Source organism: Labeo rohita, chromosome 18 (assembly GCF_022985175.1).
Source record: "Labeo rohita strain BAU-BD-2019 chromosome 18, IGBB_LRoh.1.0, whole genome shotgun sequence".
NCBI lineage: Eukaryota > Metazoa > Chordata > Actinopteri > Cypriniformes > Cyprinidae > Labeo > Labeo rohita.
In genome coordinates, this window is record NC_066886.1 from 30,563,880 (window position 1) to 30,581,685 (window position 17,806).

Below are 17,806 nucleotides of genomic sequence, written 5' to 3' on the forward strand. Positions count from 1 at the left end.
CTTTTTGTCAGAGTTGTGCAACAGCGAAACACTGGGTGCTTCTCATGTCTTATTTGTGCATCTTTGTTTCCTTTCCTTGCATCGTTTCCTCATGTCGTAGCTCCACCCCCCTTAAGATGCAAGGGAAGAAAATGAGGACTGATGAATCAAAGGAAAGCTTATTTGTATGTTGAAATAGCCTATTGTTGTCACTTAAGTGTCATCAGCTGTGCTCTGGGGATCTGTCTTTATGTTGTTAAAGTCTGGTTATTTAAGACTTTTATAGCAAGGTTTTTGTCAAGAAAGACTTATGCATAGGATACACCTGTGTATCGTCTGTCATAGCTCCTCTGAAAGCTTCTTCAATTAGAGAATTGAGATGTCCTTTAAGATGGCTAACTTTGAAGGCTTTCCGAGTCACAGGCTGGAGGATGAAGTAGTGAGGAAACAAAAAGGCAAAAGAAATGCCATAAACTGAATCAACTGTTGTAAAATTACCCATGACTTCTGGTGTTACACTCTTCTTGCTAACCTTGGAGGTTTGCCTGCTTTAGACACACAGCCAAACATGCAATCAAAGAAGCTGTAAGCAAATGCCACTGTTTTACTTCAATATTTTGAGGAATGTTTCAACTGTTGTTACCCAAGCATTTAAAGGAGAAATCCACTTCCAAAACAAAGATTCACATATAATGCACTCACCCCATTGTCATCCAAGATGTTCATGACTTTCTTTCTTCAGTCGTAAAGAAATTATGTTTTTTGAGGAAAACATGTCAGGATTTTTCTCCATATAATGGACTGATATGGTGCCCCGATTTTGAACTTCCAAAATGCAGTTTAAATGTGGCTTCAAACGATCCCAGATGCGGTTGTAAACAATCCCAGCCGAGGAAGAAGGGTCTTATCTAGCGTAACAAGCGGTTACTTTCATAAAAATAATACAATTTAAATACGTTTTAATGTCAAACGCTCGTCTTGTCTTACTCTGCCTAAACTGTTTTTGTTTTCCAGGTCATGACAGTTAGGGTATGTCGAAAAACTCCCATCTCATGTTCTCCCTCAACTTCAAAATCATCCTATATTGCTGTTTTACCTTTTTGGTTAAGGGTGTTTAATCTTTGTTTGCATATTTACTTTGCAAAGACTGGGTCGGTACTTCTGCAGTGACATAGGATGATTTTGAAATGATTTTTGAAGTTGAGGGAGAAAATACGATTGTTTTTCGACATACCCTAACTGTCTTGAGCCAGAATACACAGAGTTCAGGGAGAGCAAGGCAAGACGAGTGTTTGAGAATAAAAAGTATTTAAATTATATTTTTTTAAATGAAAATAGCCGATCGTTTCACTAGATAAGACCCTTCTTTCTTAGCTGGGATCGTTTACAACTGCATTGGGATCATCTGAAGCCGCATTTAAACTGCATTTTGGAAGTTCAAAATCGGGGCACCATAGCAGTCCATTATATGAAGAAAAATGCTGAAATGTTTTCCTCAAAAAACACAATTTCTTTACGACTGAAGAAAGAAATACATGAACATCTTGGATGACAATGGGGTGAGTACATTATATGTGAATCTTTGTTTTGGAAGTGAACTTCTCCTTTAAAGTCATTAGGATCAAAAACAACATTCAACCCCATTCATGTATAATAATATATTTTGTGTGTGCATGTGTGTATATTTGACAGAAGAAAGTTCTATCCCTTTGAAGCAACAAAACTCCAAATATGATTTAATGTGGGTCTTTTTGGAAGAATATAAACAGCGTGGTAACACTTTATTTTGATAGTTCATTTTAGACATTCTACTAACAGTAAATAACTTTGCAACTGCATGTCAACTAGTCATTAGAGTATTAGTAGACTGTCTGCTTAATATCTTCTAACACTCTTCTAAGCTTTGCAAGTATATGTCAACTTATTCTACTAACCCTAAACCTAACCTAACAGTCTGCTCTGAGAGTTAGTAGACATGTAGTTGCAAATTAATGAGAATTAGCTGACGTGTAGTTACGTATAGTTAGTAGAATCTCTAAAGTGGACTATCAAAATAAAGTGTAACCAACAGCACTGTATCCACTATTGATGCCACTGAGGGAGTCACATCCCCTCCAATATTTGCATTACTTGTGTTTTTCAATGGTTGATTATTACAGTTGGTTTTCCCAGTTCTAAACCTTCCAAAACCAGAAATTATGAATGAATAGTTTGTATCAGTATTCATAAAACACAACTGTCAGCTGTCAAAAAGTGCCGTAACAGGATAGGCCATTTGGGACAGAAAACAATTTCAACAGCATGGAATTCAGCACTACCACCAAATGCCCAATCAGACAGAGAAAATATCTGGCAATGCCTGCTGCTCTAGTGGACACGGGGGAAAAAACAGCTTTGTGATGGATTTAATGGCACATCACAGTCATGGAGAAAATCATCCTGCCTTCCCAATCAAATGAAAATGAATGCCTTGTGAGCTATAAAATCTTAATGTTCTTCAGTCCAAAATATTTTTTAGACATAGTATATTGGCGGCATTTATACCACTGGTCAGAGTAATGACACACACTGGCATTCAAATATATAAACCACTGCTTTTCCAGTTATATAAAGGAGAATCTATACTTTGGGTTAAGCAGATGCCATGAAGGAAAATTAATTTTCATCAGAGAGCACTGGCTCTTCTGTCAACGCATACTTGACAATAAACCAGTGCTGAAAGAATAGAGAGAGCAAATAGTCATGCAGTGTGACTAGTTCAGCTGTTTTCAACATATCATAAAATTATATCAAAAATCTAATTTTCTAGTGACTATGACATTTTGAAAAATATGTTCAATGTAATATTCAAATAAATAGTTTTTTTTTTTTTTTACTGTCAGGAAGACAAACTATTGAAGATACAGACTTAGAATCAGGCTATCGGCAAATGTTTAAGCTTTGCTCAGCTTATTTGGATCTCACAGCTCACTAATGATGCACTTAAGTTCACTTAATGATGAGATTTATGTGCTGGTTTGGAAAAACAAGCATTGCTTCAGTGTAGAATAACTGAAGATGCAAGTTAAGGCGATCTTAAAAACTTTACCCCGAAATGTTCTCTCTATCTTAAGTCTAATTTATTTTAATAAATCGGTTTATTTATAAATTTCATTTCATTGTACCATTTAAAACGTATTTCCAAGAGTCATCATGCAGAAGTGTTCCCAGAAGTCCTTAACTGACATCCAAAAGCATTCAGTAAATATTTAGCTTAATACTGCTGTTGTTTTCAGGTCACTATAAGGCATGGTACTTTATCTTTTTAAATATACTGTGTTAAAAATAGCTCAGCTGTTTCATTGGATGCCATAAAGCTATTTTTGAGGTCAGGTGAATACAGAACCAATATAGTTTCAAGACAATTAGTCTGCAAATTGATCTGGCAAACCATCACATATTTGATTTCCAAAATGTGTAGTTTTGGAGAAAAAAAAAAAGTAGTCTTGGAGTTTAGAAAAACTCACTTCAGTTTCAGAGAAGCTCCACTGCAACAAACCATAAATATATTAAAAAAGCAAACACATTATTTAGATTTTGTGAGGTTTAATGCTCATCTGCATGAGTTTTGTTTCACACATCTGGTACATAAAGTTAAATTTTACACCAAACATAATCCCCATGTAAAAAAAGACAAAAAAAGTCATAATGCTTCACATATGGAAGAATAACTAGCAGTGACACATACAATGATTGAGTTCATGTGTTCACGATGACTCGGACATTGATTTTCCTTTACAAACATACAGATATAATGTATACATCGCATGTGTTAGAAAATGTTAACAAAAAACTACAGCTCACGTGTAAAAAACAAACTCGGCAGGATTGCAAACATAGAAATGAAGTAAAATAATATCACATTTTCAGAAGAAAAACAACAATTTACAATTTCAAATTATCCGAGGCAGTAGGATAACAAAGAAAAAACAGCTAGTGGCAAATGATGCATGATCTTTAGAGTTGAAAAAATAATAATAATAATAATAATAATAATAATAATAATACATGTGGCAGCAATAATCCAAAACATGTGAAATGGGGACAGGTATTTCTTTCCAGCAATGCGACCCAAGAACCACAGATGATTCTAATGCTACGCTAGTACACACATAAAAATCAATGCCAGACATAAAGGTGTGCACAGTAGGTAGCTTCACATATTGTAACCTATCCCATAAACCACTGCAAAAATACATTTTTAAAATCAATCCTGAACAATTCTAAGGGTTTCTCTTTAATCACTTACTTTCACAATTAGCACAAACATTGAGCACATTTTTTTTTTCTTTTCCAGCACATACATTTGACATGGCCTAACAACATGAGCGTCATTCTTGTCAGATGATCTCATTCTTTAAAGAGGTCTGGTTGAGGTTGTAAAGAGGGCAGCAGTGATCTGTGTTGGCTCTTCACAGGGTTCAGGACTGAATATGACGCTGAATATGTTCTAGACGGTAAGAGCATATTGAAGATCTTTCTCTAAAAAAATACATCAACATAGCTTTTCTTGCAAAAATAGCTTAATGAGGAAGAAAGTTGTGGATTGTCCCTGAAAAGGTTTGTCTAGGTCAAACAAAAGTGAAACAGTGAAAACAAAAACGGGATATTTTATAGTAGGTTTAACAAAGAGATGATGAAAATAAAAGACATGGACTAGATGGAAATGCATGCATTTTCAAGGACAACCTACACTTATAAATACAGCAGCAACGGAAATAAAACATTATTTTTTAACAACAAGATTTCTAAGAAATAAACGATTAACTGTAATAACGATTGCTTGAAAAGTGGATGAGTGTCCTGATGAAAAGTATCTGTTTATCTCTCTAAATCTTTGATAAATACCAAATGTAAACATTTCTGTGGAAGCAAATATTAAATGCTCTATTTCTTTGGTAGCTACAAGCAAAACAAGATGAAAGTGTTTATGCATCAAAAAAGAAGTTTTATTTGTGACATTGTGTCGGATGATATCTTATGAGAGGAAGTGAAATAGAGCCCTTTAATTTTTCATTTAGAGCAGAGGGAACATTCACATTTTAAATTATTATGACTAAACATTTTATTGATATTTGGTACTATTCGGATATCTTCGAGAAAAACGGGCACTGCCAATTTACCATATAATGCTGTTGCAGCAGAATCACTGCAGGGACGTGGTGCCATGTCGTATTTTTGACAAAATATCATGAGATAAATAAAATGTTATAATTTAACAGTCACTCAACTCAAGCATGTACAACAAGAAGCAAGCAAATATAATTTGAACAATTAAAGAATAACACACAAATGTGTAACAATCTATAAAACAAAACATCTCCTTAGAACAATGACATAAAAAAAGAAAGCAAAAAGGGGACACAATGACAAAGAAACCATTCTGTCATTATTTACTCAACCTCATGCGATTTCAAACCCATATGCGCACAAAAATGAGGACTTTTAAATATTGTTTAAAAAGTGGCCCAATGACCACATCCCAAATATCAAAACTAAAAAAATATGCAATTCCCATACCTAAAGTACATATTTTACAGCGACTGTTTAAAAACCAATATATTGTAGTGAACAAGGGCTCCTCACCAGTGGCCCTCCTTCACAAAACGTAACATCTACAGCAGTTTTATCATTGGCAGGATATAAAAAAAGTACAAGCATTCAGTACAAGCAGTACATGCAATATGTCATGCCATTAACCCGCCGGAAAAAAAAAAAAAAAAAAAAAAAAAAAAAAATAAACCAATGGCAACATTTTAAAAGTAGCCCAATTCTGTAGAAAAACCGTGACCTGGCAACCCTGGTTACTCCCTTGGCATCTATGGAGCATGAAAACCTTTTAAATCGTTACTCCACTCCAAAATTTAAATTTTGGCATTAATCACTTATCCCCATGTCGTTCCAAACCCATAAAAGCTTCATTCAAGATATTTTGGATGAAAAACCGGGAGACTTGTAACTGTCCCATTGACTGCCAGGTAAATACCACTGTAACGACCCAGGAAAGTATGAAAGACATTGTCAAAATAGTCCATCTGCCATCAGTGGTTCAATCTGAATTTTTTTGTGAAGAAACAAGAATACTTTTTGTACGCAATGGAAAAAAAAAAATGTATTCAACAATTGTCTCCTCCCCATCAGCGTAGATATTTTGGAGAGTATCCGCTGGATGCAAACTGCGTACGCTGTTCTGTGTCAGCCGCACCACATGGATACGTTTTCAACGTATATTTATGCTTTGATTTGAAAACAGCTTATTTAGCGTATGCAGTTTGCAGATGGACTGTTTTGTCTTTCATACTTTCATGGGTCTTGACAGTGGTATTTACCTGGCAGTCAATGGGACAGTCACAAGCCTCCCGGTTTTCATCCAAAATATGTCTAATTGTGTTCCGAAGACGAACGAAGCTTTTACGGGTTTGGAATGACATGGCAGTAAGTGATTAATGGCAAAAATTTAATTTTGGGGTTAAGTAATCCTTTAAATATTGTTTACATGGCTCTTTTTTTCCATTCAAGAACACCAATAACACCGGAACTTTTATCATATGATGCATATGGTACTTCTATGAAGTCTGTTGTCCTTTTTTTGAACCTGACAGACAAAATAACTTTTAACCATTTCTCAAAAAAGAGCTGGGAGAAGGTTATTCATAAATTCATCTTCCATGCTCCAGAAAAAAATATTAGCATATGCTTTAAAATGACATGAGAGTGCATGAATAATGACAGAACGTTCCTTTTTGGATGACAATTTCTTGAAATACTGTCAATGGTCAGACACTTGGCAGAATTAAAATAAAGGAGGGAAAGATCTAAGAGAGGTTTAGGCAGAGCGAAGGCTGATACCCTGTGTTCAGGAGAAGTGAGGTGTGCTGTTGTGAGGGGAGGGAGGGTGTAGAGTTGTGGTGCGGTGTTTCTATATTTACAGCACAAGACTAGGGGTCCTAACCACAGCCTCATAGTGAAACATGCAGTGCACAACACACACGGTTTCAGGTCCACAAACTACTGACACTTTTATTCATTGTTCCGAGAGACCGCCCGCATCCTGATGTGGCCAGCGCAGGACAACAGTAATGAGGAAGGAAGTGTTGTTCTCTCCAGGTGTGACACGTAATGGCTATCCTGTATGGGGTGATGGGGCGTCTTCCAGTTCGGACCGCTGTGGGTCTAGACGGATTGCTCTTTGGGGTAGTTAAATGGGGGTCTGGGGGCGGGAGGGGCAGCGTTGGGCTGGAAGGTGTACATGGGGGTATTAGTAGGGTGCTGGGTATAAGGGTTCTGGGGCAGGAAGGTAACAGGGGGGTAGGCAGATGGAGGCGGAGGTTCAACAAATTGTTCTTGTTTGCCCGGATGATGGCAGCTCACATAGTCAGCTGGGTTCGGTAGCTCTTCGTTCCCAGAGTTCTATGGAAACAAGAAAATTAGAGCAAACAGAGGAAGATACACTGATGTATAATACTGTAAAGGCCATTCACATGATTCATACTCAACGCAGTAAAGTCAAGTTGTATGACACAAATCAGATCACACTATTCAGAGAATAATCATAATATTATACACAAATAAACATTCTATGCAACTGAATAAACAGTCATCTGCATCGTTTTTCTTGTGGGTATAAAAGAGGCGTATGACACTAAACGTGAGTCATGTGAAAGCAATGAAACATTATCTAGCAAAATCTGTGCAAAGCATAAAGTCATAGATATGATATATTTTTAAAAATGAATCATGATATTACAAATACATTAATGATATATTTATGATGATTTAGCTTTTGATATTTTAAGCAACGCAGTGAATATCTTATAGATTTTAATTAACTTAGTTCATTTAGATTATGTGCAACTAGGGATAGTTCACCCAAGAATGAAACTTTTATCATCAATTATTAACCATCATGTTGTTCCAAACCCATAAGACTGTCATTGATCTTTTGCTCAAATGAGGATATACATACATATATATATATATATATATATATATATATATATAGATAGATAGATAGATAGATAGATAGATAGATATTTAACAAAAAAAAACTGAGAGATTTTAAATTGGATGCTTCAAAAAGTTCATAAAGGCATTGTCAAAGTAATCCAAATGAACTAAGCCGTTTAATCTAAGTCTTCTAAAGAGACAGGCTTTTGTTTTAGGCTTTAAAAAAAAAACAAAAAAAAAAACAAACAAAAAAAAAAAAAACCCACATATATAGAGCATTGCAAATATACATAAGCATTCATGCATCAAGCAGGTGCAGCTTTGTTTACCATATTTGATGTGCTCTATATATGTGTGTTCATCATACTGATTACTTTTACAATGTCTTTGTGAACTTCTTAAAGCATTTTGAAGTGGAACAACAATCTATTTTTAAAAAAAATAAATAATATATATATATATATATATATATATATATATATATATACTGAATGCATTATTTGAAGCCCAGAGTGGAAACATACAATAATCTGACACAAACAGCTTATTCATATGTACAGTTAAACTTGAAATAAAACACATCTTGTTAGCTGGATAATCAGTGAGGCAGGTAGTCCATTCTAATACAACCTGACAACTCGTCAGGAAAGTCTATAATTATTGACAAAATCTGGAAAACACTATTATGTGTTGAAAAAGGGCATTCTAAACTTAGCTTCCTCCAAGAAGTACTTCAATGCTAATTTCTTATTAAAGCCAGAAGTTACAGCAATGACAAGAATGAAAACCGATCGGAATATGACACAATTTAAAGTGAAATGGGAAATGAAGTAATGAGACAGAAAGAGACAGAAAGAGAGGCCATATTTACACCTGGTATTGCAACCAGTGGAGTCAAAATTGACTGTATTTACTTAACGTGGTATGAGTGGCTGGATCACAAAATGTTTTGGACCCCGTTTATGCCTGTCTTTAGTACAGTATCAGACGAATGTTAACACCAGGTGTAAATAGGGCCAGAGAGAAAGAGTATAATAAAAGTAGAATGGAAAGGTGACTTACACAGAATCCTCAAGCATCTTTACGTCTACGACAATGATGATTCCCACTCTGTGAGCAGTATAGTAATGGAAGGAGCAACAGTTTCAAAATAAACACTGAACGATGTACCTCAGGGCTCACCCCTGGGCCATCTTCTTTTCTCAAAGCTGACAGTGAAAGACGCAAGCTGGACACATGAGGTTCAGATGACAGGTCAAACGAGTATTCAGAGTGGAAATGGACAGATGGATGTGTAAAGGAGTCTGTTCACACATTCATCAGATGTCACAGACATCTTTGTGTGAACATAAAGACATCTATCAGATGAAACAGGATTGCGCCAGTGGCTATTTTATGTTGCAAGAATATGTACGATTTATACAGAAAAAATAATCAAAGGAACTGACCCCCTTGAATTACTAAGGTGATATTTATTCACTCGATATTTTCTCAACTAAATAAAACCTTTTTCTGAAGAACAGAAAGCCATTATTACATTTACATCAGTGGGATGCACAAAGACTTCAAGTGATCTGGAGTACAAAGTTACAGTTAAATATCTTTATGTTGCCTCAGCATTGACAAATGTATTCACTGGCTTCAGTTCTGCAAAGAACAAAAAGCTACTTGGCCTTAGACTTGCCTATTATCATTTGTTTGATAATGCATAAGATGTGCCCAGCAGGGAAGAACAGAACTTAAAAGGGTAGTTCACCCAAGAATAAACACTGTGTTATTGCTCACTGACTCTCATGTTGTTTCAAACCCTTATGGCTTTCTTTGCTTGTGTGGAACATAAAATTTATTTAGATATATAACGCTGCTGTTTGTTCTTAAAGTAAAAGTGAAAAGATCAACTTGGACATTATGTTATGTTTTTTTTTTCTTTTGTGTTTGTTTCCGTTTGTGGCATAGTTATTCCTGTAGCTATCAGACAATTTTTGCTTGTAAACATATGTCTTGCTCATTAAAACTGTAGGTAAAGCCAAAATAATAATAATAATAATAATAATAATAATAATCATAATAATAATCATAATAATAAACATAATAATAATTAAATACTGGAGGACAAATAAGTTATATATAATATAGATTTTCTTCATCAGATAAAATAATAATAACAACAACAACAATAATAATAATAATAATAATAAGGAAAAGATTTTTAATTACTATCAAATGTAATTAGTATTCATTTAGGGGGAACTGATCCTATAGCCCCCTGGTTACAAAGAGGGAAAAAAGGTTTAGGAATAAAACAAAATGATGTTTATTCCCTCTTACAGTGCGCAGATAAGAACTAAGGGGTTCATTTGCTGCCTTGGGGAAATTAAACAGAGAAAAACGTTGAAGCTTTAATGTTAGCTGAACTAATAAGCTACCAAACAACACTGTGGAACTAAACTTCAATTTGAAGTCTATGTTTGAACTGATATTAGAGGACTACAATACATATGCACAAACACTAACAGCTGCTTCTTTTGGAGAGGAAAAAAAAAAAACTTTTTTTTTTTTTTTTTTTTTTTAAACAAGCGCAAGTAATACAATGTTTACAGATGGAGGAGGTGAACCATTCTGACAGCACCTTCCTTACAGACAGTGTGAGATTCAGAGAGACACTTCACTTCTGCATAAATGCAGCACTAATCTAAATGAAAATCACTGGCCGAATAAGAAGTCCTTTTCTTCCTTTCTTTTTTCCAATACCTTCAACAGTGAGGTAGGCGAGTAAGGGTTTCTCAGATAGTCCACCCTGGGGAATTTGACCTAAATAGGCTTCTTTTATCTCCTTCGACAATGTAATGATTCCCTCATCGCAGCATTGCCACGTTCCAGAACTTTGGAATTTGCCAAAGCAATTATTTCACTATCTTTAGAGAAGGACGTTGACCTTCTGGCCTCTCTAGTGGCTCTACATAAAGCCAGTTACAATGCTGATTGAAAATGCTTTCTAATACTATGTACTGATTGAAATGGACCTTTTTTGTACCCCATTTAAAAAAGGTGGAATTCAGAGTTTATCTGTCAGTCATTCTGAGGGCTCCTTTGACAATGGAAAACATGCCTTTATTTGTCCTTTGACTGGTCTGAAAAGCAGAACTAACTACGTACTGTTGCACTGAATCCACTAAGACACTGTACAGCCAATTAGAAAACATGTTTAAGCCATAGCTTAATGTTCTATATCCTTCGGCTTACTCCAGGAGGACATTTCAAGAAAAGCCCTTCTGAAAAACAGGAGTTCATAAAGGGTTTTCTCAAAGATTTAAGGACTTGAAAGTGACTAAATATGCACTGGGTTAAGTCCTCTGTGACGTTTTGAGAATGTTAGCAGATTCAGCTGTGCATGTGTCTCTCCTCATCTTTAGGGGGCGTTTACACGACTTTTTATGTGTCTCGATTGTCATTTACATGACAATGGTGTTCTGGGGGAAAACACACTTGTATTCCACGTTTTGAAACGTTATCATTGTAATCATCTCCATGTAAAGTACAAACATGAAAATGGTGACATCATGCACATTATGTGCATTATATGTTTAGTCTAATAGACATGTTAGATGCTTAGTGTTTCTTCACAAAGACACATTGCCAAACACTGGCTTGGCAAGCATAACAGTGTTTTTAGTCATTTTTGTGGATCTGTGTGAACGAGGATAAAAACGTTGAATACAAATAAATGAAAGAAATACATTTAAAAATAAATGATTCTCAAATGTAAATTATTAACATCAACTTTGTATTTGCAAAAAAAAAAAAAAACAAAACAAAAAAAAAAAACCATGCATCATTAATAATTACAAATGTACCATTATTCATTTTACAAATGTAAAATTACACAGCAAATGTTACTAAATAGGCTTAATTTTTCCTCATTTTCTTTTGATTTTGGTGTGAAATGTGACACAGGCATTTCTTGGCAGAAAACAGTATCCAGAATAAGTCAATCTAATAAATTAAAAGCAATACTCTTAAAGTAAAACAATACAGCCTTAACAATCACCACTAAAGGCACATACAATTTTCACTATATCAGCAATATTAATCCTCACATCTGTTTTTAAAACTGAACAAGATAAAAATATGTTGAAATATGTTGATAAATGATTCCGCTGCTCTGAAATCTCTTGTGACTTATTAGGAAATCTTCTGAAAAATATTGTTTTGGGATATGATAATAGGCAAGCTAATGTAAAATTAAATCCACATGGATCGTCATAGTTCTTTACTAAGGAAAACATGATTTTCTTATTAACTGAGGTGTGTGTGCATTACAAGTATTTCAGATCATGAATAAATATTCCACTGCATAGTATGACACACACACACACAGAGTTCCAAATGCATGCGTTATATAACAGGAATGTATGGATCATCTCTGCAAATTCCAAAAGAAACTTAATCACTTTTTCACAGTGCAGTTTTACAGTATGCACCCACCATCTTAATGAATGACAGTATACCACCTAAGCAATTAACTTAGTGTTATCATTAGCCATCTCTCATCTCAGAACATCTGTTCTTCGGCTCAGTAGCAAGGACACATCACCTCTCTGGATTACCTACTAGATCCTCGCTACATATTCACCCATATTGACGTCTCTCTCCACTAGCAGGTTAATTACTGGTTACCTCACTCACAGAGCCGCCCACTCTGCCTGGAAAGGTCACTGTGGTGCGTGTTTAAATACGCAACACCAACACTCGGAACAGCACTCTCACAAGGAAGAGAAAATAAAGTTTACAGACAATAGATTATAATATGCTGCTCTATCCTGAAATAAATTAAAAATTAATTTTGAGAATTAAATTAGACTAAAAAGCAAAAGACCAAGAAGTTAACAAAGAATAATGACTAAAACATATAAAGATGAGAAGAAAGTAATTTATCATCATAATACATCATAAGTCCATTAAATTATGTATTAAAAATGTATTTATCTTTAATATTTAGTTTTGATTTGATCACAATGCTGCATGATAAATCATATGTTAACCGTGATCACAATTTTATTTGCTCACTGGTTATTTATCCTAAAACATTGCAACAAATGTAATATTTGGGATAAACCTCTTAAGATGCATCTCGTTTTCAGGGGGGGTCCTGTAAATTCTATAACATTTAATTTTAATTTGGCATTTGTCTCACCTTGAATTGGTAACAAGCTATCATGCTTGCAGTTGCCAGATGTCAAGTTTAAGTCCCCCATAAATCGCACATCTCATAAATTGATACATTTTCTGCCCAGTGGTTTATTTAATCTTCCCAACCTGGCAACCATGCATGCTTGATCTCACTATGAAAAAAATAAATAAATAAAAAAAATCACTGATAAGCTGAAAACAATGGCAAACATGTAAGTAGGAGTTTAGCAAATACTACAAAGATTCTGCTCAAATTATAAAAATTAAAAATTGTAGTACAGACAGTCTGTTCCCTTTCAGTGAGTCATGTTCAACGTTACGTCGACTGGCGTCATAAGGTCTCACTTGGGAGCCCCAGTCACCTTAGCTTAGAAGAAAAGCCCAATGAGAACTGGCGAGTGGAATTTGCATGCCAAGCCACTCCCCTATTCATATGGGTATATAAGATGGTGGCGTGCATCCACTCATTCAAACTTTTGCTTCGGAGCCGAACGCTTCTTGAGTGCTGCTTCTGAATCTAGAAGAAGAAGAATCATTTTGAACTGCAGGAGTTTCTCAGCTGTGAAACTTATTTTGTGCATTCAGCAGAGAGATCGCCCTGCCATAGCACAGGTAAGGGCTGTGGTCCTCCCCTGGGCACACCAGCTAAAAGAGCAAATTCCTACAGCATACACGGTTGTTGAGAGCGTCTTTCGAGATGTCTTTTTGATAGTGTGCTTCTAGGTGCAGTACTGTAGTTTCCTTACCCCTCATGATGGACACGATCGCTGTCTTACATGTCTGGGCCATAAGCATGCTAAGACGGCATTTGTGGATGGTTCAGGCCCACACTGCGAGTGCATACCCATTGCTAACCTTAGGTCATGGCTCTCATTCATTATGAAGCTGCCCTTGCACTTTACACAGTCCAGTCCCACGGGTTGCAAAAATCCTGGCACTGCATTGGTTAGAGACAAGGGAGACCTGAGGTTTACAGTCAGGAATCGTCGGGCTAGCCCACACAGAAGTCCAGCTCCGCACAGTGTAGCACTGTTGATCTTCCAGATGTTGGCACGGCAGCCAGCATGTTCGTCCCGCAGCGGGCCCAGCGTCTCATTCGGAGCTCTTGAGGAGGATAAGATGTCTATTGCTGCATCAGAGGAGGGGCTATTGTCTGCAAAAGCTGAATATTCTGCTAAGCAGCCTCCCGCCGCGGGGGCTGCACAGTCGAAGTCCAAGGCTAAGCCATGCTCCTCCAGGCGGCCAAGACCTTTGGATTTGGAGGTGGACTCTCCACCTTCTCCCAAGCGCTCGAGGCTGAACGATTGGTTTCTGGGCTCCAGACGTGACTCTCAGCCATGCTCCCTCCCAGTGCCTTTCTTCCCACAGGTTCATAAAGAGCTCATCAAAATGTGGAAAGCCCTGTATACTGCCCAACCACTTTAGAGGTCTTCCCTCCTCACTACCCTCGACGTTGATGTCCCCCAGGTGGAGCATGTGGTTGGGGTGCACCTGTGCCCGCAAAACACCGCCACCTGGAGGTTCATGCCTCCTGTTCAAAGTCTGTAAGCCAGAGGTCTCAAACTCAATTCCTGAAGGGCCGCAGCTCTAACCAGCTCCAACTCACGCCTGCTTGGAAGTTTCTGCTTATCCTGAAGACCTTGATTAGCTGGATCAGGTGTGTTTGATTAGGGTTGGAGTTAAACTGTGCAGAGCTGTGGTGAGTTTGAGACAAATGTTGAAAGCTGTCGTAAGCCCTCGGTCAGGTGATGTCCACTATGGTGGTCCAGGAGTGCCATCTCTGGCTGGACCTGGCTGAGATGCATGACGCTGACAAAGTTCGCTTCTCGACGTCCCCGTCTCACAGGCCGGCCTCTTCTGCGACACTGTCGAGGACTTCGCCCAGCAGTTCTCGGCAGTCTAGAGGCAGACGGAGGCCCTTAAACACATCTCGCCCTGGCGTGATTCACCTAAAACTAAGCCTAAAAACCTAAGAAGGTAGCCCCTCAGCAGGGGCATCAAGCTGGCCGTAGGAAGAGGGCACAACCCACCTCTCGGGGTGCCGTCAGGTCTCTTCGGAATACCGCAAAGCGTCTCTGAGATGGGCCACCCAGAGATATCAGGAACTGTTCTTTGGAGGACATCGACATTCTCCACCGCTGCTGACCACCAGGTCAACGGTACCCACCTTTTCAATAAAAGAGCAATTTCCTTCATCTCTGGATCTATCGTGTCGGGTTCTGAGTGTAAGCGATGCACTGTTTCCTCAAACTTAGACTCAAGGCATGATGTCACCATTTAAACTTTGGGCTTGCAAGATGTTAGGATCGTTAGGATCAGGTAAGTGTTGCCTCGTCTCTACTTCGGGACGATATGCTTCCGACGATACACTTCTTTCCACAAGCTGCCCCACCGTGGGTGCGCCAGTAACTGCTCCGTTGATTCCGCTTGAGCAGAGGTTGTAGACATGGTAAATGCTACCCAGCCCGTCTTGTTGGCTATCCGGACGGTCTGACTTGGCTATGCGATTCAGTTTGCCAGGCGCATAAAGCCTTTCCCTTTTGCCGAGATGAATTTGGGATTCTACAGTTCCTGTTTCATTGTACCTAGTGCCTAGAGTTTGGTCTGGCTGATTCTCACGTTACCTTGAGACCCTGGCCTGGTTATGTGCCTAAGGTTTCCACCACTCCCTTTCGAGAACAGGTGGTGAACTGCAAGCGCTGGGTGAAGCTCATGTCCTCCTGTGCGTTGGGTAACATCAGGTAAATTGGGTGATGCTCATGATTTAATATAATGTTACGCTTTAAATAACTATTATTGTTGTAGTATTGTCATTTTAACTGCATTGTGTTATTCAATATTACATTTAAGTTTCAAATTTCAACTTCAATAAAATTTGTAATAAACATATTTAAATACATGATTACAAGTTTCTTTAGAAATGAAAGTAAAATATATTTTAGTTTACCATAAATAGAAGTAATTATTATGAAAGCACATATAAAGACGTCCTAATTAAAGTGGTCAAAAATCAGTCTTAATTTCAACTAAGTGCACTTAATATAAATTTAAATTATAATACATTTACATTGATTGTAAATAACAAACAACTGTCTGTAAACATTATATTAAGTCTGAACTTGTAGGTATATTCTATTTAAACTATATTATTTCTGTCATTTGCAAAATACGCCACGGTCTTCGAAAGAATCATCTTTTCGGGACTTGTCTTTGGTTTCACCTCATCTATAATTGGCCAGAGTTTCTCTCAGAATTTTGGCCACATTTCTCTCTTTTTTCTGTTTCTTTTTATTGTCTGTCTTTTAGTCTTCAGTGAAAACATTTACACAGAGAGAGAGAGAGAGACTAACAAGTTGACTGAAGCATGATTTACAAAGAACAAGCCATGGGACGCACATACGTGTGACGTCAGCACAATAATATGTAAAGCTTGGTGCACAATACTCAGAAGTCGTTACAAGATCTCCTGGAAAGAAGTTTGCCATCTGAGACTGTAAATCCTCTAAATCATTGCTGCTTAGACAGGATGAGAAATAAAAACATGTTTGGTCTCTAATGACAGATATTGGAATGTCAGTCATTAATCATTATGGTAATGTGGGTCAAATGGCTAAAGCCACATTTGAGGAATAAGCTGAAGAGGTAATTATCATTTTTAAAGGCCACATTTGGGCTTGAATGACATTACAAATGATATTGAATCTCATTAATGTTAATAAGTACTAATGGAAAATAAAAACACTTGGAAATTGCAATTCAAAGCAAATGTAATTGCATCATTTAAGCAATTAGAGAAAATGCACCTCAGTCAAGACAAAGTAAAAGAGAAACTCCATGACTTCCTAATGTATTCAAGGAATCAGATTTATATTAAAAGCACTCTGAGGGGAAAATTCACTATGAACAATGCTGATGGTATTGTTTATAGCACACACAGTCTGCATTGTTTCACCACTCAATTCACTAAAGGAATTATGCAAATCCAGTGCAAACATACTCCAAAAATAAGTGCTAAAAGCAATTTGCACGTCACACAGTTCTGAGAGAAAGATTTAGAGGATATAGCAAACTACTGTGATCTGACATACTATGATGCTGTTCTCCATCATTCGATCATCATTTGATAAATTACTACTTTTAGTACACAAACATTTCATCTTCTAAACAAAATGCTGTTTACTACCCGCTTTCTGCTACAGGTAGCACAGATAAAAAACAGCTAAGAGTTTTGTGATTAGGTGTACTGCATAATAATTTCATAAAAAGAAAGCTTCCTTCTGCTGAATAAAATACAAAACTAAATTGTCAAGTTAAATATTAAATATTGTTTCAGGGAATTTAAAGTCAAAAATGTACCTAAAAATCACTGAAATCATAAAAATAAATAAATAAATAAAACAAAATAAAATAAAATAAAATAAAAAAATAAATAAATCTGTAAAATCACTTTATATATTATCTTTTCTTATTTATTAAAAAAAAAAAATACAGAGCATTCACTCTGGAAAAAACAACAACTAGTTTTATTCTCCAGGAATAATTCTTTGAGTCATTGAACAGACAGAATTGATTAGTTGCAGTCTGTGTTTAGTATCAGTCCTCATACTGTCTGAACCTGACATTTGTTTATAGTGCAATATTAAACTTTGAC

At 36.6% G+C, this 17,806-nt stretch overlaps 1 protein-coding gene across 3 annotated transcripts in view; it reads right to left on the bottom strand.

The window, feature by feature from the left end:
• Positions 1 to 3,589: 3,589 nt before the first annotated feature.
• Positions 3,590 to 17,806, bottom strand: part of nectin1b (nectin cell adhesion molecule 1b) — a 242,958-nt gene continuing 228,741 nt past the window's right edge. For 2 of the 3 annotated variants that reach the window (XM_051135296.1, XM_051135293.1), the window contains one exon: positions 3,590 to 7,428. In XM_051135296.1, the coding sequence (XP_050991253.1) occupies positions 7,192 to 7,428 (237 nt within the window). In that variant the 3' untranslated portion in view covers positions 3,590 to 7,191. The remainder of the gene's footprint in view (positions 7,429 to 17,806) is intronic. The other variant, XM_051135295.1, reaches the window with a different exon arrangement.